The sequence below is a fragment of the Myiozetetes cayanensis genome, unplaced genomic scaffold, assembly GCF_022539395.1.
Source record: "Myiozetetes cayanensis isolate MyiCay16 unplaced genomic scaffold, myiCay2020 scf16, whole genome shotgun sequence".
Classification (NCBI taxonomy): Eukaryota; Metazoa; Chordata; class Aves; order Passeriformes; family Tyrannidae; genus Myiozetetes; species Myiozetetes cayanensis.
In genome coordinates this window covers 6,570,012-6,591,601 of record NW_026087270.1, presented here as the reverse complement: position 1 = coordinate 6,591,601, position 21,590 = coordinate 6,570,012, and the positions used below count along the sequence as shown (strand labels likewise).

At 36.1% G+C, this 21,590-nt stretch overlaps 1 protein-coding gene across 2 annotated transcripts in view; it reads left to right on the top strand.

Moving 5' to 3' along the window:
• FTO (FTO alpha-ketoglutarate dependent dioxygenase) overlaps nucleotides 1-21,590 on the top strand; it is a 234,940-nt gene that overhangs the window by 22,520 nt on the left and 190,830 nt on the right. For both annotated transcript variants that reach the window (XM_050311353.1, XM_050311354.1), the window contains exon 2: nucleotides 16,810-16,887. In XM_050311353.1, coding sequence (XP_050167310.1) covers nucleotides 16,810-16,887 — 78 coding nt within the window. The remainder of the gene's footprint in view (nucleotides 1-16,809; nucleotides 16,888-21,590) is intronic.

The window sequence follows — 21,590 nt, the reverse complement described above, 5'->3', positions numbered from 1 at the left end:
CTCTGTTTCAAACCATTAGAGAGACTGTCCTTCTCATACAGCTAATTATTTTTCTTTTATTTCAACAGTAACGTACTCCTTAAAAATTCATGATAGTCTTATATTTCAAATATCTTCTTGTTAAAGGCTTCTCTTTTGTTCTTTTGCATGAGGCTTTTGTAAGCTCTCACTCCCTTGGTACTTCTACTCATGTCTTCAAAGACTGAACAAACAGACCAGCCTTAAACACCTTGAAAACCCTGTACTGACGTTCTGCATGCAGGTGAAATGAGGCTATACCTTATGAAATACTGAGCTTCATTTTATACATTTCATATCCAGATTTCTGTTAGATACAAACACTGATTTGAAGAGACCTGTTTAGTCCTAGCCAAGCCTTTTGATGATTTTTCATATCTGTCTTAACAGGACTTCAGTGTTTTGGAAGAGTGATTTCTAAGGTATTTTATTGGAAGCTGTATCAGGGGGTAAAATTGATGATAAAATCTTGTATTACATATGTGATACATCTGTTATATGCAGGACTATGAATTTAGCTAAATATAAAAGATCTGTAATGCATGCAGCTACAACTACGTGTAAAACCGATGGCTGATGCTTATTTTGATTTCCTTTCAGAGAATTATGTTAACCAAAATGCACTAGGTATCTTTCTGTTAAGATCTGTAGTTCTTACCTGGGAGTTCAGGAAATGTAAAATTTGTTTCTGTGGTTTAAATTGGTTACAGAACCCTGGGTAAAAGTACAGCCTTGGCATTGCATAGACTGCTGTAGGTTCTTCCATGTACTCAGTGTGTACACTCTCACAAATAAAATGCTGCAAACGATACAGGCCTTTATGCAGTGTTTAATAAATTATGGAACTTAGAAGAATCTTTGAGAAGTAGGGCCTGCATGTGACTGAACAGTAGACATGAATAAGTGTTATCCTCAAGTATATCTAGCAGACAGTAATAGATGCTTGAACAGACAATGTGAGCACTGAGTGAATGATGGTAATAACATTAAATATTTACATATAGCAAAAGCATCTTGACAGCAGAAAAGAGACTGTCTCTGCAGTAAGGTGGATAAACCCCAGTGTGATATAGTATACCTTTCTATAGGACAACTTTCTGTTAATAACTAGCAGTGTTTCTCTGTAATACACACCGTATAATCGACTGTCATACAAGACAGTTTTCAAGACTTCATCGGGGTAATCTCCGGTTGTTGATATCACTCCATACCTACTCTCATGTAAAAACAATTACGAAGGTCAGGAATAAGAATTAATAACTGGATAATAGTTAAATGCTTAATATTGACCCAAGTACATTTTTGACCTGTTACTAGAAGTCTGGAATCACTCTGCTTTCCTTTGCCTCAGTTTTTTGTTGGATTTTCTAGCATGGGAACTGTCTGGAGAACTGTGTCCAAAAGGAAGTTGTACTGTGGCTATGCCTGAAAGAGTTGATCAAAGCAAGAAACCCTCCTGCCCTCTCCACTGCTGAGCAGTTTCATAGGAGTAAATCCATTTTATCGATTCCAGAGTCCTTGAAGTGCAGGATACTTGTTTATGTGCCCTTGTTTTGGTTTTTGGGGGAACCTGCAAATTTTGATTGTAGAACAGTTGGTATTGCTTGCACTGCACTTGGTAAAATAGGTCATGCTTGACTTTCCACATAATTTTAAAAGGAAATTACTTTATTAGAAGCATAGGATAACAAGTTAATTTTTATGCTGAGGAGCAGATGAATTTTATTAGAAGTTTTTATCCTTATTAGTGCATTCCAAATAGCTTTCAGTTATAGGAAAGAAATAAAACAATGGTGACAGTAAATTGAATTTTTTTAAAATACTCTACAGAGCTTGTATTACTTTGATGGACCTGTTTGCATTTGATGATCTGTCATGTCATGTAATTAAAACAAATTAATATTGAAAATGAAATAAAACTGAGTACTATCAAGCCAATTTTTCATATCTTCATTTTCCTGTAACAGCTAAAGAGAACATAGACAACAGTTTTAGAAATCATTGCTTTAAATCATCAGTGAGGTTGTTTTTTGTTTTGTTTTAATATTTTATGGCAAAGATAATTCATTGGAAGAAGATACTGGAAACTTTGTTTTCCTTTGATGCTTAACAATTCCTTTTTCTAGAGGTGGCTTTGGCCTGGGTAGCCACTCAACATCATTTGAGAATATGAATAATTATGAATGTGGAATATCTAAGGCATATGACCAGTTTGAGCTTTGGTCAGTCAAGCATTTCTTGAGATATAATAGCAAATACATTTCTGCAGCTTTTAAGGAAAGAATCTTAATGCTGTGGAGAAAAGGGCTGGTATATTGCAGATGAAAATGTTATATTCCTGCAAATATGTGAATGATATGTTTTGCAAAAGGAATGTGACAGAAATTTACTGTGATGTGTTCTCTTCTTGGATGAGTTTTACTTTGAGGGAAGAAGTTTTGCAGGTGATAGCTGTTCTGATGAGCATTCCTCTGTGGCTGGAAAACTGATGTGGACTACAGAGCTAGAATGTTGATAGCTTGATGCTAGTGCGTATGAGCTGAGACGTTTTGATCAGGGACTGCACTGAGGATAAGCCCAAGTGGGCTTATTCCACTGTCTAAAACTTGATCCATATTCCTTGTTTGCTTCTTGGATGTCAAGAATTGGAATTTATGCAGCATTTAAATTTAAGATTGCAGCTGGAATCTAGTACAGTAACATGCCCCTGACTGTCAGAGGGCTGTGCATCTCAGGATCCTTAAGAAGAAGTACCTGTTTTGGAGTAGATGATCTACATGTATTTTTCAAGGCAGCTAATAGTTTGGGACCTTTTGGATCAAAACTTCTAACATGCTGATCAGGAGTTACTCTAGTTTAACACTTTCTAACAAAGCTGCTGGTATACCAAGTGAAGTATTCTTGTAAAAACAATAAAACATGATAGGTTTTTAAAAGCTTGGACAATAATAATTCAGTGATCATCAAACTTTGGACTTTTATGGTAAGGGGGGGTTTTACAGTTGGTTTTTGCTATTAATGCTGCCTTCTTTCTCTTGTGGGCTCTACAATTCATTACCTGTTTCACCATTTTTCATGGCTTTCATTAGCACACATTTCCTCCAATCTGCTCATTCAAGCTTTCCAAGTAATCCAGAAAGTACAAGTACTTTCTTTGAAGTTGAAAAAGTAATCTGAGAAGTCGTGAGTAGAATCCTGTATGACATGTAAGGAATAAGATTATCTTACTTTTTTATTTTACTTTTTCATCTGCTATTTAAAGTTGGAACAATATTAATTCTTGGCCCAGCAGTTTAGGTCCTAAGGCAGGGTATGGATTAAAACACTTAAAGCACGTTTACAGTAAAGGTTTCCAAACTTAGTTACAGTGTGTGCTGCCCACTCTCTGGCCTTTCCCAGTTGGATTTCTAAGGGGTTTTTAGTCCTTCTCTTAATTTTCCCCCCTCACACTCCTTGTGGCTTCAGAATTTGGAGAAATGATTTTTATACTAGTCTCTAAGCATCTTTCTTTAAATTTGGTGATAGAGGTTGTATTTCAATCAGAACAGGCATATTTACTGTCCTCCTGCAGCAATAAGTGCCTGGTGAGGATTTTGTATTTTTTTCAGATTTTTTTTTCCTTGTTCTATAGTATGCAGTTCAAAAAGTACCCTAAAATATATTATTTTCTTTTGACTTAATGAAGCTACGCACATGAAATTTAGAGTCATGAGGCACTTGAAGTGGAAGCTTCATGCCAGTAATAGGAAGCAGCTTTGTTGAGGGTGGTTTTCTACTGAAATTACTACTATAAAGTTTTAATATGTTGCTATTCATTTCATGATGATAGATGTCGGGTTCAGATGCAGAATTTAAAATTTATTCATCTATATGTAAAGTAGTCATAAATAAATGATGTTTTGTGCTAAATGTCTAGTGAACATAAAGATTTTTTCTTGACTTTTCCTGTAAAAATTTTGTGAAATAAAAATGCAGAGACTCATGACAGGGATTGTATTACCACCATTTTTTTGCAGTCTATGCTTTCAACTTGATCTAAATATGCAAATTTTTTTATTGGTAGATAATTGTGCTTGTATTTTATGCATGCATTAATTTGTATTCATTATAAAATATATTTCAGCCTCTTCACGGCTTTTCACGAGCTAGATTGCACTGCAAAGTTTAGTTTGTTTGCATGAACTTAAGTGTTGAACTGCAGTACTGATCAGCAGAGGGGAAACAGAGTAATGGAGATGTGGAATGGCTGTAAACTCCATTGTAGTGATAATAAGTATGGTGGCAGACGTATAGGAAGTGTCAATATGCAAACAAGGAATGGAAGAATGCACTAAGTTTGCAGCCTCTAGAGCACTTTATTAAGCTGTGAAAGCACTCCAGATAAAAATAACAATAATAATAATAATAATAATAAAGTCCATTCAAAAACTGGGGGAGGGGGAGATTTAAAATATTAGGTTGATGAAATATTTTCCTAAAATCAATTTCATAAACTACCCAAGCTATCCAAAGCTTCCAGTGCATAGTATAGGCTTTAAAATATGCTGGTTTGGTCCTTCCCTGCAAGGGTTTTCCCTGGTTTAGGACCATAAGAGCAGGCTGTAAGAAACCAGTATGTGACACTTTCTCAGCTGTTTGAGTTTTTAGGGGTTTGGTTTTAAAGCAGGAGGAGGAGTCCGTCCCACCGTGACCTCGCTCTGTCTGTCTGCTCTTGGCAAAGAGTGAGGCTTCTCCTCTGTACTGTGCAGACTCTGCACTCGAGCTAAATTAGCTTTTGAACTTTTCCTGCACTATAAATCTTGGGAGACAATGAAGTGCGCGTCACTAGGTGGCACTGGAACATCACTGTATGCCAAGTACAGTCGAGCTCCTCATCTGCGTACTGGAGCTGCCTGGATTTGTGAGTGTCAGGGAAATTGTTTTATTGTTAAAGGGCATAGTGTAATATATTCATCTCCATCCAAGGCAGCCATTTAATGCCCTGAAACATGCCCTCTCACAGCTCTGGCCTGTTGACTATGCTTATTTGGTGTAATAATTAGCAGAATTTCTCACTAACAGTGGTACTTACTAACACCTCACATTTTCTTCTGTGTTTTTGTACGTGATGGATTGTGCATTCTATGAATAAAGTTAAGCGGGTCACAGCCTAAGCCCTGTACAACACAGCTATTTTCTGCACAATAGTTCTGAATAGATATATATTAACTCCTTTTTAATCCCTGTGTTGTGTAAGGCAAACAAATCTGAGTCTTTTTGTAACAGGCTATTGAAAACTTGTAAGCACAGAACAGTTAACTTGTTGAGTTAAAGAACAAAAAAAAAATGGAACAAGGAACTACAGAAATTAGAGTACAGTGTCTTTTGCTAATGGGTTGCTTTAGGGGCCTGTGCTAGCGCTCCATGAAATTTGGTACAGACCTCTGTACTTTGTTCTAGAGCAGCAATTCTCCATGTGCATGTTAAAGGTGATCTTTCTGCTGTCATGATGTTCAAACAGTTACTCGGTATGAAAATACAGATGAGAAGTCTGAGTTAAACAGTACATGGCTTTTTTTGCACTTTCCTAGCTGGAAAAGAGTATGTTGAAAAATTGTTCTGATAGAAATAAAAACAAAAGGTCCTTGAGTAAATGCTGTGGGTTGGCATCCTTGTTATAGTTCTTTCCAAATGCAGGAGCTGATAGAGTTATGGTTCACAAAATTATTAAGTAACCACAGTCTTTTTTCAGTTTAACTCCTAGGTAAAAATCTAGTGGAATTCTTATATAATGAATTAGTTCAACTAACAGTAGTTTGATGCATTTGTCTTATGGAAGTTCAGCTCTGCATGGAGACCATCAGACCTTTGTCGCTTCTAGTTTAGGTGGGAATTGCAGGATAAGTAGTGCTAAATGTGGGTCATAAGCTCCTGCAGTTGTCTGTGACTTAAAGTCCTCCCTTTGAATATTTTTTAAAATCCTACATTTTTCATTCTTTATTCATTCAGCCTTTCTTGAATTCTAGTTACTGCTGAAGCACTTCCATTGTAGAAGGGGAAGTAATACAGCGTGTTAAGGCAGCAAATACGAACAAAGGTGGCTCTCGCAGCTTTCTCAGTGTCAATTCCTTGCCCTCAGCCTCCCTTATTAATGCACGTGAACTGCTGTCACTCAGATGGTTTTAACACAGGCATGCATACTACGTGTCAAGAAGGGTGGCCTAGATTTTTGAATTTCAGGTTTAAAGTACCCCAACATGTGAAACCAATCTATCAGATTATAAAATGATTGACTCCAGTCTGTGTAGATATTCTGAAGGAAAAAAATTTATTTATTCTTGTCTTTGACATATGCTCTAAGAAAACAAGAGTTTAGAGTTTTAAGGTGTCTGCAGTATTTTAATTTGGATGGAGACTTTCCTGTGTGCCTTTATTTTATGGGAGTTCAGAACAATCCTCTTTGTCAAGTTGTACTTCCTTATTAGGATTATTTTTTGTGTGTATGGATCTCTTTTTACAGACGGGTTTTACCTCTCTTCACCATCCCTGTCCTAATTTAGTACATTTTCTTATACTAATTTACAGTGGCCTTTTTGAATAACTTCCATATATAACATGTACAAATACTTACTTAAAAATACAGAGATTATTTGGCACTTTATTGGGTCATTTCATGGATTCAATTTTGAGTGTTAGCACACAGTTGATTATGCATCTGTATGTTCCTATCAGCCTGGTACAGCTTTAGTATCTGGTGTGGGTCAGTATGGCTGCCTCTCTTCTTCCTTTGCTTAGGCAATGAATCCAAACCATTCTACAGCGAGTCAGTACTCATTGTTCATTTATTAAGGCAGAAGAAACATGAAGTAGTAGAAATCTAAGATATTATTTTTCAACAGAAGGGAGCAAGTAGGGCAAAGGAGAGTTGTGTTGAAATCTGGAATGTGCCAACCTCTGTCTTTTTTACCTTCAGAAATCCAACCTGTATTTGAGAATAGCATAGAGAAGGGAAGAGATGATATTTAAAAAGACTTGTCATTACTGAACTTCACATTCTCAAAATACAAACTGAGGCAGCAACAGGACTATCTAGAATCTTAGACCAGTTAAGAAGATAAGTGTATGGAAGGAAAGAACAGGCAAAAGTTTTTTCCCTGAACAAATGTTCAGGCAAGACTTAAGAAATAATTTTTGTACTTGTCCATTTTAGTTGAGTAGTGCTGCTCTGCAAAATTACACCTGATCATTGCAAGTGAGGGAAAGTTAATGAGAAATAAGGTCTGTATATGCAAATAATAGAAATGAAAACTGGAAATTAAGTATTAGCCTTTCCAAGAGTCAGAATTGCTTTATTAAAACAGCATTATTTGAAAATGTAGGAGTTCTTAAGTTTGCTCAGTAAATGTATTCTTAAGCAAAATGTTGATTTGCGTTATTAAATTCGCCTGGATTTGGCACAAAGGAAGTAGTTTAACAGATCTACTTCTTTCACAGCAGATCAGTGCTTGCTTGTATTTTAGTATACCCTAACAGTATTTACATTATACAAAGCCAGTTTAAAAATAAAATGTGAGTGGAAGACAATGAGTAGTCCTTTTCGCTGTAGTTCTTTAACCTTATGGTAGTACTGCAAGTGTTCCAGGCATTATGAAATACAGATCCCAACAAACACCTAAGTTTTTTTGAATTGTGAGGCATAAGAAAATTTCTAACACCAGCTTTAGGGCTTCATTAAAATATATTGTTAGAGAAGTAGACCAAGGTCTCCTGATTCACTGACCGCTGGTGACTGGCAAAGGGATGAATCAAAACCAAACTGAGGAATGAGATGCATCAAACTTTCAGTCAGTGTGGCTCAACTGCCTCCAGTTTGTTTGGTTAGGGTGTATGTGCAGAACTTCTTAAGGAAATATGGATGATTCATCATAGGCTGCTGGTCTAAACAGTTTGGGAACCACTGAACTAAAATGTATCATTTAGAAAAACTTCTGAGCTTGATATAGGAAATAATTCCCAGGGGAGAGAATTCATCTTGCACAGTGGTATCTCCTCCAATGCTTAATTACCCTTTCTTTTAAATTGTGCTTCTTGTTTCTGGTCTGAGCTTGCCCAGCGTTTCAGACCCTGAATTTTGCAGTTTGTTGGCTGCCAACTTAACATTTAAATGTTAGCTTTCTGTTCCCCATGTGGCTTATTTCGGAGACTGTGAACAAAACAAAGCCTTCAAGCTAAACAAAATTAAACAAGTTTGAATTGTTCACTATGAGGTGTTTCTTTAAATTATTTTTGTTACAGAAAAAACCCTCTATTTTTTTCAACAGCCCATAGAGCAATATCCTTCTTGAACTTATATGCCAAAATTCAACAGTATTTCATTAGTAGTTGTATTATGAAGTTGAGGCAAAAATTGTAGTTTATAGTTTTACAAGTGAGTGTTACCATCATTTGACCGATGGTGCAGTGTATGCAAAAATAGGAAATTAGTATGTTATAAATGCAAACCAGTGTCTATGCATTTATTACACAGGTCACTCTTCATTCTATTCAAATCATAGAATGGTAAAATACCAGCCTGGAAGGGGAACTCAAGGATTATCTGGTCCAAAAGTGCAAAATGTTGCAAATTGCACTTCTCCTCACTGAACAGTCTCGTTCAAATACTGATGTGTTAAATTTATGTACATACTGTGATCTCTGATGTTTATGTCCTTGAAAATAGTTTGTAAAAAGTGATTCAACTGCATTAACACTGTATCCCCCTGTTCCTTCAAAAATGAAATCTCAGTGGTTCTGCTGCTTTGGAAAGACATTGACTATTGGCATGACTGTATTCATTGTAACCATGATAACACACTAGTGATGGTTGCCTTTAAATCATTTTGGGGAGAGGAGGGAGAATTGCACAAAGCTCCTGCTCAAAGGCTCCTCTAGCGTGAGAAATGTTTGAAGGAAAATTTGAGTTTATCATGTCCTTGAAAAGGACAAAGCACAAAGATTGAAGAGCAGAGGCAAGAAGTATGGTACTGTTTCTGCAGCTGAACCCCAGGGGACTCACATACCCCTTCTTTCTGTGCATTCTGCTGCAGTGATTTTGTTAATTGTTATACTCTCAAGAATTATGTTGTAAATACCTCGTTTAAAATACATCAGCTTTGTATCTGGTGAAATGTGACTAACAGAAAAGTGTTCCTGGAATACATTTCCTTTTATTTGTAAGGCTTTCAACCATCTTCCTGTCTTTTCATTCTGGAGCGAAGAATATGGTTATGTATTCTGTAAATATGTAATTGTGATGTCTTGGAAGGCTCTAAAGATCTTTAGATTTCACAAAGTTTGTAAGTGCTTTTAGACTTTCGTACTGCTAATTGTCCTAATAAAATCTCTGGAAAATAATTTGGTTCTGTAAAAAAATACCAAGAGTCAACAATTTTGTAATGGCCTATGAAGATGCTCAAATACTGTGTAATGGGCATGACAGTTACAGTATGTGAAATCTAATGCTCTAGCTCCTTATTGATCTTCCTTATAGCCCATTGCTTGGCACATGCATTTGCACTTAACACTTGCTCTTTCTACATTAACACTGTCTTCAGCAGTGTTATCGAGGGAACTGTAGGAGTTCCATTTGATGCTAAATTTAAGTATTTAAGGAAATATCTATATTTCTTCAAGTATCCATTTTCTTTTCACTTTACTTTTGGCTGCTTTTTCTGTTGGGTGATATTTTAACACTTAAGGTTTTTTCCCCTGTTTTAAAGTATTCTTATTACACAATGGTTGCTTCTACCATTAATTATAAATACATATATAGACCAGAAATCCTGCAAGACTCGTTATTTTCTGTAAATGAGGAAAAGCTGTAAGAAAATTAATTGTATCTTTGATCTTTTGGTGGTTTTGAAAAAGTATTAGTAGGTGTGAAAAGGTATTAGTGTAACCTGCCTATGTTTGTGTTTGAAAATTCTTTGTCCCTCCATATCTACAGAAGTTAAAAGCCTGTTGCAAAGGTTCTGAATCTGCATTTCAAGCTGCTATGAGCCCTTGGATTTCATTCTGGAGGTTCGTGGTCCATTCTGTGGTTGTTGGTCAATGTGTTTGCTCTTACATTCATTAGATATTGGACCCCAGTGAAATTTGTACAGTTCCACATTGCAGATGTGCAATACTTTCCAAAATAATGTGCTGATTCTTAATGTTTCTTTCTGTTTCCTTGGGTTATTCAAGAAGAAAAAGCACTGTGTCAGTGTAATTTTCCATTCCTAAGCACAGTGTGCATCTCCTAAGGCTACACAGCTCTACTGCCCTCCATCCTGGTAAGAGACTTCCACAGAAGTTAAGTAGCATCAATATCTTCATGTCATTAGAACATGAGAGGTCTACAGACAGCAACACCAAATATATCCTTGTTTCAACATTAACCCTTGTTATAATTTATATTTTTATTTTATCTGCTTTTAATCTTTATTGAGTCTTTTTTCTGTCAAAGATCGGTGCTTAGTATTTCACAGCTGGTCAAAACCAGTTGATTTCTTGGGGACTGGGTGTGTATTTTTGCTACATGATGCAGAATCAGTTATTGGTGACAGTCACCAAGGTTTCTGTCTGTTGATCCCTTGAAGGTGAACTGTTTAAGAACTGCTCAAGTGAGAAATCTAGTTTCTCAGAAGCTATTGCCTCTTTTTAAGAAACTTTGCAAAAAAATGGCATGCAGAAATGCCCCACTGTCTTTATCTATTCACTGTGAATCACAACTCTGTTGCACTAAAAGTATCCACTGTTCTAAGTGTTTTCTGAAGTACATGCATGATCTTGTGTCTGTATGTATAAGAAGTAACTAAGAACTGGAGATCTGATTAAAGCTTGATCATTTTCAAATAAAGTCTGAATGTTCTTACTTCTCACCTAATACATACAGCTGACCCATTTACCAACTGGTACTTGCTGGAAGAGGATGCACAAATGATAAGGAACAAGAAATGAATGATGGCATCAAGATGCTTGAAGTGATGATAGAAGGATCAGAAGGTTATTGACAATTATACTGAGGAGGCTTAGGAACATTTTGTCAGTCCAAAGCATCTGTGTTTGAACTATTTATTGATTCAAATTTTTATTATGATTACTTAGAGTGCTAATCCATGTGTGACAAATACACACTCAGCAAGGTAAGGAAATTGCCAGTTCTGTTCCATTAACAGTTACTGACCAAAGGAACAATGTTCCTGTAAGTTAAAACAACAATTAAGAGGCCTTAACACATCAAGGTGTGGAGTGAGGGAATACTGGCAGCAGACATTTTTCACACATTGCTAAGCTGCTTCAATGCATAAATTAACTCTTAGTTCAGTTACATCGGTTGAGTATGTTGTGCATATGCATGACTGGTCTGTGTGAACCAAAATCTGGGCCTGTAGATTTATGAGAAAGGGTAAGAGAGGTTGAAATTAGTAAGCAAACCAAACAGTACATTTGCAGCAGAGAATATCAGACAGACTTTCAGACAGCTCCTCAGTTACAGGTGCTGATGTCAGACCTGGAGGTCTTTGCATGGCAGTAGATTGTTCATTACGTAATTGTTTTGTGCCCAGATCACTTGAGCTGCATTTTGCTACCTTTGTAACTGGGCTTTTTTTCAGTGGGAGAACAGGATTCACTATGATCGTGTTAAATAACAAGCATATTAAATAACAAGCATACTTTATTCTAGTATAATTAGCAAGTGGATGTATGAGGACATGAAATACTGTTAGAGAGTTATAGATAACTTTAATGTGAGTGTATATAGAATAACAATAGTGCACATTTTTACCCTTAATATGAAAATGTTTTTGACATACAGTAGGGTGTGGGGAGGGCATCTTATTGTAAGCAAAGTGTGGTACAGTATGGTCATATGTCTGCCAGTATTTTTGGCAGTCTGGATTATAGAAAGAACATAGCACAGACAAGGCTTTTGGTAAGTCTTGAGTGTAATGAAGGGTAAGCTGGAAATATAACCTTTTCATTTAGTAAATGGTACTGTAAAATTGGCCACTCCTTTAAGATCTTTTTGATGAGTGGAGTTTACAGAAATAATTTGAAGGAAAAAAAAATTCTGAAATCTAATATATGTGATAATGGAGAAATAAAAGCTGTAATGGTACGTTTAGAATGTATTTTTTATTACTCTAGGTTCATTTCTGACATAACTTGTTTTAGTAAGCCACTGGAATGATTTTGGTGGCTATGAAGTTTTAATAGCTAACACTTGGAAAGCCTTGTAGTTTAAACAAATGTCAACTTCAGAATCACATTTCTTCCTTAAGAAACTATCCCAATTTTATTTTATTAAACAAGAAACCAAAAAAACACAACATGTGAGAGACTATTAGGAGGTAAAGTTGTGGAAATTCCTATAAAGTGGTGACTTTTTTCTAGATGTGGTCTTACTATTGTGTCACAAAGTTTTTGCTATATAAAGTATTTAATCTTCCTCCTTTATAAAGCTGTTGAGCTCTCACTTCAGAGCACTAGTCCTTTGCTTCATGCAGGACTTGAAAGAAATCCATATTTTATTATAGTTGATTAAAAGAAAAAAGAATGAAAGCGAAACACAGGCCCTGATGTTAGTTCTTATCTGGGGAAACAAGCTAATAGAAAAGAGATTTTTGGAAAACCTAAGGTTTGTATCTGTACTTGTGTTTCAGATCTTTCCTTCATGACTATAAGCATTCTCAGAGTGCCTTTCTACACCTGATAACCTTTGGAAAACCAAAGACTACTGGGAAAAACAGTATTGGAGATGGAGATAATAATTTCTTATGCTTTGAATAGAGGCCCATTTTTTAGGATCTACCCCAGAAGTTTCTGCAAACACATTGAATTGCATTGAAAAAAAAAAAAAAAAAGGAAGTTTTACTAGTTCTGGTCCAAGTCAATATTCTCAAAAGTGTAAAAACTGCAGTGGGGACTTAGCAAAACTTTTTAAGATGAAGAAATGGCCAATGTTTTAAGAACTTCTGATGAAAGAGTTGAGGCAGAGGCGCTGTTATAGGCTGGGAGTGGAGATGATGTTCCAAAGCTGCTGTGCCTTCCTCTTGCAGCCTCACCTCCAGCAGGGTGTTGTTCCCTCCTGTAGCCCCAGTGAGATTATTTGTCAGATCTAGACATGAGATAGGTAAAATTCAGCCTGGGTAAGATGTTCAGCTTCTTTTTAGCTCTCTTTGCTGTAAGGTTGCTGGAGGTGGAGGGGAGTAAAAATGAAGAACGTTTTCAATCTGTCTTTATGGAAATAATACAGAAATCATTGATGTGATGAAATTAGGGGAAAAATAGATGTAACTCTAGGTCCCTGGAACATGGGTCATAAAATCCAGTTATTTTGCAGGGAAGAGTACATATGAGTACATAGAATTTTTTTTACTGGTTGTGCTGTTTTCTCTGCATAAATATCTAAGAATAGTAAGTTACAACACTGAGATATTTTGGGTTTGTTTGAGTTGCCTTCTTTCATATATCCTTTTCATAGCATGATTCATCTTTTGCTTCATTCTACATACTGCTGATTGTAAGGTGTAAATAAGTAATCAGCGGCTGCAAAAAAGGTTGCTTGCGTCCCCTCTGAGGTTGGGAATATGTCTGTTAGATGTTTCGAAAGGTCTTTTCTGAAAAAAAAGATACCATTTTTAGGAAATAATGAAATGGACTTTTCCAGAATAGTGAGATACAGTCATATTTTTTTGAAGGCTAGTTTTAATATAGTATTTATTTTAACTGCTTATTAGACTGTGCTCCTGTTTTGTAACTAAGAACTAAGATCCTTCAATGTTTCATAGGCACTGCTGTATCTGTCCATGTCTTAGTCTTATGTGCTGAGTTTTTACACCTATATGAGATGCTGCTCAAGGCCCAGAGAGATTACTTGGTGTCGTGAAGCTGACATTTTCCCAAAATTCAGGAGAAATGCAGGGCAGCAAACCAGGTTATCTTTTTAGAGGTGAATGCTACTTGCATGGACTTTAGTCTCCCTGGTATTAACAGGGGCATTTTCTTCAAGGAATTCTTCATTGCATTTTATGCCAAGCACTGGGGGAGGGAAAACCGCACTTTTGCTTAATGTTTTCAGTGTTTTTGTGTGTTAGAAATTGTTGTAAAATTGCAGCCTTAAATTTGTTGTCAGAACTAATTTCATTAATCTTTGTGTGATTTCGGTAAATTTAGTTTTTATAGTATATTGTTTCAGCCAAGACAGTGATCTGTAAACTGGAAAATAGCTATTGTCTTCTGACTTGTTTGATGAGGAAACTAAGTGAGAATTTTATGTTGGAAACACTGAAGTCTTCATAAGCCTTTATAACCTAGGTATTGAACTTCTGTCTTACAATTAAGAGAGAAATGAAACCTTTTGAGAATGGTATTGACACCCTGCAGGGAAAAGTGTCAGCTGCAAAAATTTTTACATTGTCATGCTTCTTAGTCAGAAAATGTCATTAAGTCCCATCTTTTCCTTATAGCAGTTGATTTGAAAATAACAAACCATGTGTGTGTAACGTAACTGCATTTTGGTCTGTGACTTTGATGTGTCTTGGCTGTGTTTCTGTTACTTCTGCTCTGTAACATAGAATGCATCACTTGTATTGCCATGAAAAAACAGGAAAAAAAAATTATACTGATTGAGATATTCGAATTATTAATATTCCAAATGATGAATTTCACAATGAGTCATCTCATTAATAGACCTCTCTTTGACTAATAAATGAGCAGAATCTGTTAAGATCTTCAAGAAGTTCATTGCACACTCTAAAATTGGGCATTAGTGCTTCTGATCTTCATTGCAGTTATCAGTCAGGTATAATAGCGCCAATAACATTCATAGCAGCCTACAAAATGAGTATTTGCAGAGGTTTTCTCCTCTTTGAAGGCCAGAAGTTTCTGAAGCAGTGCACAGTGCATGATGATATTATAGGGATGGAGCTTGTAAGATGGTTTTTCATGTATTAGCACCACTAATGTATATATAACAATCACATTTTTTTAAGTGTTAGAAATGTAATCTTGATACCTGAATAAAATGCTACACTTTTAATAATTTTTAAAATGTAAAAATCAGATTTAGAAAAATTATTTTTAAGGTGCCTTATATCTTCAACTAAAGGCAATTTAAAAATTTTTATTTAGTGGTTTATGTGTTTGAAGAGCCAATAAACAATGCTTATGTAACAGTACTTAGATTTACACATCAGCCAGCTAGTATAGCCAGATCTTCAGGTTTTCTTTTTTTCTTTTTTTTTTTTTTTATTTTTTGGAGGTATTTGTGAGTAGCTTGATGTTTTTGACATCTGTGTGACAGCTTCTTGCATAAGAGATGAGCAGCATGTTATACCACCCAGCTGTGTGTATTAGTCTGCACATCAAGCTGAAGAGCAGCACTTAGCCAGATCTGACAATCAAATGTGAACTAGTACTACCTATACACAGGAGTGCATTTTAATGTTCTGTGCTTTTTGCCAAGAGGCTGGTACTTGACAAAGAAATTGTCAGAATCTCTCTTCTTCCTACCTTTATTTTTTCCCTTCTCACAGATGTGAGTCCATATTGTAATACGCTTTTTTTCCCCTGCAGTTTAATGTGGTTGGTCTTTCAGATAATAAAGCCAATCTAATGTTTTCAGTGATTCCATGTAATAAAATTCTGGCAAGCTTTTAGTAATAGTCAAGTGTAACTGTTTTAGGAGATGCAACAAATCAGCATGTCATTCTCTGCCAACTTAATCTGAAGTCACAATATGCTTGGTTTAACCAATGACTTCATGGCCGTAACATGCCAACAACCTGTCCCCAAAGCAAACTGAGGACATGGAGAAATTAAAGGGCCAGTTCAGGAATGTCAGTGCTGTTCTCGGGCTTGTTAAGAGTCAGTGCTCAGCACATTGAGAGTGTGGAGATGAGTAAGAGAGAGGCACCCGCTCTTATTGTAGTTGGACTGATCTGTAAACCTCCAAAACCTCTACACTTCCTCATGATTTTAAACCTCTGTCATCTTCCTTAATGCTTAAATTTGTATAAATGGAATTAATTGTCATAGAATACACAACCGTACTCTTAATAGTTCAGCTTTCCTTGTTTATGTGTTTGCTATAAGCCAAGAGTTAGTTACTACATGCAATATTGTTTTCTTCCTTTTTTAAATAAGATTGCCAGAATAGGGAAGATTGTTTTGACCTATTTATGCAACCCAAAATGATGGTGAAGAGGGAAATATAGAAGAAAAAGGATTTTTTAATTTGATAATTAATTTTCTTGTCTGTGGAATGCTCCATTTGCGGTAACATCTAGGTGATGAAATATGTAGCTTCCATATAACTTGGTTTCATGAAAGTGCTAGTGATACCTTTTTTTAACTTATTCTGTGTTTCCCTTTGTATTACACCCTTACCATTCTTGTAAAAATTGTATTCCATTTCCATCTGGTCTTGCTCTTACAACATATACGTAAGAAATTCATGTCTAGTTATAAAGTAGGCACAGTTTTGAAGAGCATGAGACTGACATGGATTTTGGTCAGTGTAATGAGGACTGATTATCTGAAAAAGAATTTAGGAGTAAAAGTTCTCATGTGCTCAGAGACTACCTAACTTCAATTACTGCTTTATAAGTAGAGAAGTTCCACTGTTTGTTTTTTTTCTGTTTTTCCTTATTTAATGTTCCAGAATTGAAGGTAACGAGAAATAATTGCACTGTTTTTTGTCATTTTAATACAACTGATTTTATACTTCTCTGTTTATATCTTGGTTTTTGTCTAATTTTCTGTTTCAATTTTATCCCTCCAAAACAGAAAAAAAAGCTTCTTGAAGAACTTGGAGAGAATAGACTTCCATATATGACTCCAGCCGATGACAATTTCCACCAGTTGGTAATGTATTTCTTCTAACTTGTTTTAAACTAAAATGACTGTTTGGACTGAACAACAAATAAATCTTTCTTCAAAGACACACTGTGAAATCTGATACGAAAAAAGGTGTCCTGATGGCTGATAATGGACTTCCAGGTGGCGCGAAATAAGATCTCTAGAACTGAGATATTTGTGAATGAGAACTTAGTGAACTTAATTTATTTTTAGAGGTGTGCCCTGAGTACCAGGTAACATGTGTAACAATCAGAGTATCTCATGCTTTGTTGAAATAAAACACATCTCATCATTCTTTTAATTTTTTTTTATCTGGGCTGTGAAGAGACCTATTCTTTATAGCTTATGTTTGGCAAAACAGGGAGAATATTAACATAGAAATTAAAATTTTTTGGGACTTAATTTTACTTTCAAACAATAAGTAACCATTGAGACTTTGCTTACAAAGCAAGCTATGGAAACTGGAATGCCTCAAATGAAACCAAACAGAAGTAAGATCAGGCCCAGTAGACACATGAATAGTAAACCAAATGAGTGTATGGAAAAATATGATGAATTAATAGAATTTTCTGCATCTGTCTTGGATCTTTCTATATCAGCTGTAAAACACAGGGTGGGTTCAATCAGATCAAATTGGAATGCTGTAAGATGAAAAGCATAAGAAATAATCTCATAGTTTGAACAGCTACAGCGAGTGTGCTTACATTACAGGTGTGTTGTCTGTCTTCTGTTGATATATGGCCCAAAGATGTAGAAGTGTGGAAGAGCTGGAAAAATTTATAAGAGCTAAACAGATGGATTTTAGTTTTATTTTTTTATTTACGAAAACCTTAAACATATTCTTTTTAGTCTTAAACTAAAGTTCATGAAGAAATTCTTCCCCTTTTAAGACTCAGGGAGCTGATTTTTCTCTTTCGTTGTCCAGTTACATCTCCTTTTCTTTGTTCTCTTCTTCTGTCTCTGTTGCTGCCAAGAGCTGCTTTGCCCAGCATCTTTTTCTTTTCCCATCTTTGTAAATCCACATTCTCTTGGAGCTGATGTGAAAAGAGAAGGTGGAGCCAAGGTTGCCCAGGTGGCATCTCATTTGCTCAGTAAGCGTAACCCACAAATATAGAAGACAATAGGAACAAGATAAGCAGGGAGATCAGACCTGTTCAAGCCTTAATAAAGTTTAGATACACTGGTTTTGCAAATATAGAATTATACTTTTTATGTAGTGTATGTGTGCATGCTAGGTTTTTTAAGTATACATGATAAGCGTCACAAGCACCTTTTAAGTTCTGTGGTGGTTATGAAATGTTACTTGAATCACAGCTGTAGAAATTACAAGTTCCATGATGCTTAAATGCAGTACAGATGGGAGGAAAAGAAGGGCGAGAGCTTGAAGACAACAAATTGCAGAGTGAAATATCACATACACTTTAGTTTTACAGACTGTCTTTCCTGGACAGACCTGCTGTACTCCTTTAAGGATCCACCTCAGATAAAGCAGCATTCTTTGAACATGTTGGAAAGGTTAGGTAGGATGCAAGTAGAAAAACTGCCATATCCTGTCAGATATGGAAGTGCACAGCTGAACAGAAGTAAGAAATTCCATCATAAGCAAAACTTCACTGACATCCTCTTTCAATGTATCTTGCTCAATGAAGGATTTTAGAAATGGGCCCCAAGCCATAGGCTGAAAAAATGTAATGTTTAAAGTGAGTTCAGAACAAGAAAAAGGCTTTTAATGAGGTAATTCACAAGTATTTGTTCATCATAGTACAAACTATCATTTCACGATGTATATGGCAGTTTTCTTATCAAGGGTCCTTATTGCTGATTTCTAACTTTATTCTGTCACTTGGGTCCATAGGGTGGATTTGTGTGTTGAGTATTACCATCAGAAGAGAAGGCATCTATATATTTAAAATCTTGTGTGTAACGTTAAATGCAGATATGACCATCAAATGTGCTTTTTTATTTTTTTTTGTCCTGTAGTTGCCAGCACTCTGCCTACTTCTTTCAGAGTGAACAGTGAATTGACCTTTAATACTTGCTGTCAGAGTTACAACACAGAGGACATGATTACTCCCCCTTCCCCATCCCCCCGAAACAACAAGGTGTCCGATGTGAACCCGGCATTCACCCTGGATCTGATCCCTTAATGTTTTCCTTATGTAGGGCACAGCACAGTCACTGGGTGGAGATTTAAAGAAGACCAAACTGTTTTCGTGTGATGTGTCGGAAATGTGTTTCCACTTCCTGCTCTCTTTGGAGATGTCAGTGTGGGTTTTTTTCTTTTTAAGGTAGAATTCTAAGTGTACAGTGGGAAACTTCATGATAAAGTAGTTCTTAAGGGTGTGATCTTAAAACACAATCCAAAGGTAACATGCCTCTGCCTTGGCTGGCAACAAAATGTGCAAGGCATTACCTCTGCATCTGGGGGGCGAATACAAGGTTGTTACCTTTGTAAAATCTGTGTGTTTCCTTTCTAGTGCATGTTTTCAGGCATTTAATTGCTTTACATCATATTCTTGTTTTCCTCCTTCTGTGTCTAATAGTTGCTTGTAATTTCATGGGTGCGATTCATGTCAGAAATTCAGTCTCTTTGTATTTTCATATAAATGGTTTAAAAATACATAGTATTAATGACTGTTTAAATATACCACAGTAGCATATGTTATGAGGTAATTGGTTAATTTGACCTGACTATGTCCAGTGTACAGAATTCTTTAAAGAAATACTGGGATACTGCTATAGAACTGTTAGTACTCTTTCTTTTATACGTGGCATTTGCATAATGAAAGAAATAATGCAGGAATAACCTTTGTATGTCACAACATGTAATGTTCTGTCATTATGAAGTATGATTGTGAAAAGGTATTTATGATTGCCATCAACCTGTACCCACACACCTGACTGCAGCCTGTAGCTGTAAGTCTGAAATGTGCAGTTACTGATTTCAGAATTTGTTGTTCATAAGGATTTTTTCTTTGTACCCTTCAAAGGCTGGAGATGCACAGCACTGACTGAAACAAAAGGGACAGTTCAGGACCTCTAAAGGAATCATTTTGAGCTTTTGACAAGCTCAGCTGAATTACTTTTATCAAGTTTAGATTCAGTTCTTTAAATGAAAGCTGGGATCCAGTGTTCTGTGTGGGAATTGTAGAGGGACCTTCAGAAAGGTATCTGGAACTGTTTTCAAATTGGGTATTTGAAGTTAAGGATGTAAATACAATTGTCAGATATTATTATTATCTGTAGATACTGTTTCAGGTTTTTTCCCTCTCTCCAGGAAGCTAGATTTTGGAAATGTGCAAAGAAGGAGAGTTGGCTTCACTGTAAAGATTTCACAAGAAATGGTGGCAAGGGTTACAGACAAACTAAGATTTATTATGTGTAATCATTATTTTTAAAATAGGCTTCCTTTTATGTTCCATTTTTTAGTAGAAACAAACGATCCTATAAAGCCAGTTCTTCAGTGTTGTAAGATAACAGTGTGTTATGATGCAAAACTGTAACTGTTTTCATGCAGCAGAAAATGTGCATACTGACTTATTGCCTGGTTTGTGTTTTTTAAAGGCACGTTCTTTGGATTTTAAAATTAATTTCCTGAAAGGAAAGTCTCAAATGAGACTTGGAAGTAGATAGTACTAGTAAAGTACTTTTGAGTTACACCAGAAGGAGCCCACAGATGGACTGTAAGCCATTGTGGTGCTTTGTGCTGGTGACTTTTATTTGTATTTTTAAAAGCACTTTGAACGGAAGATATTAGGTCAGTAAAAGTTTCGATGGATCAGTTTTGTGCATCCATGTGCTCTTGCCCCATTGTCTAATGCCTTCAGATTTCAGTTTACCTTAACGTTTTTCCCCACACCACCACTGGTCTCTGCCTTTTCCCCAGTCTAGTGACTAATTTCTGGACAGAAGGAGATAGGTGTGGTGGAGTCCTTTGGAGCTTCATACTTGCTAATTGATACTTGATATGCTCACATTGCAGCCTTTCCCTTACTAAAGGCACTAGTTTGCATCCATTTCTTTTATTTATCTATTAATTTTAATGAAATACATAAGAACTAACTCCTTTTGAGAACTTGTTCTCTAGCATTTGTCCATTTGCCAAACAGTCTCAGCAGTAGTTAAAGCAGATTTACAGGCAACCAATAAAAGGTGTGATTATGTGATACTTGCTTCCTTAGAAAACCAGATTAACAAAATAAAATTATCCAAGCCTTCCTGGCGTGGGAAGCAGTATTGTGCATGCAAAGCAAGACACTGCTGATTAGCAGCATTATACCTTGCTGGGAGTTGTTGCCTCCAAACACTGCTGGACTCTGAACTCCAGCTGATACAGAGCTGGTATGGTCAGAAGAGGATATGAGGAAAAAGGATATTACAGGTAGGGAGCTGGGGAGGAAAATAAGTTTGGAAATTTTCTGTTATCTAAAAGGGTAGCTTCTATATAAAACAGGAAGGCTAACTGGCAGGCACTGAGGAATGTGAAAACAAAAAGGACCAGTGTTGAATTCTGTTCATCAGAATGAAACAATATGGTCTTTGCAGCCGTTGCAAAAAGAAGAGTTGTTTTCTTACTGCTTGATATTCTATTGTTTGTATATGTAAAGGTAACATTAAGTTCATCAGGTGAGCTTATATGTTCTACTGATTACTACCAGAATCCTCTGATTGATTGATTGATTGATTTATAGATTTGTCCTAGTGATACT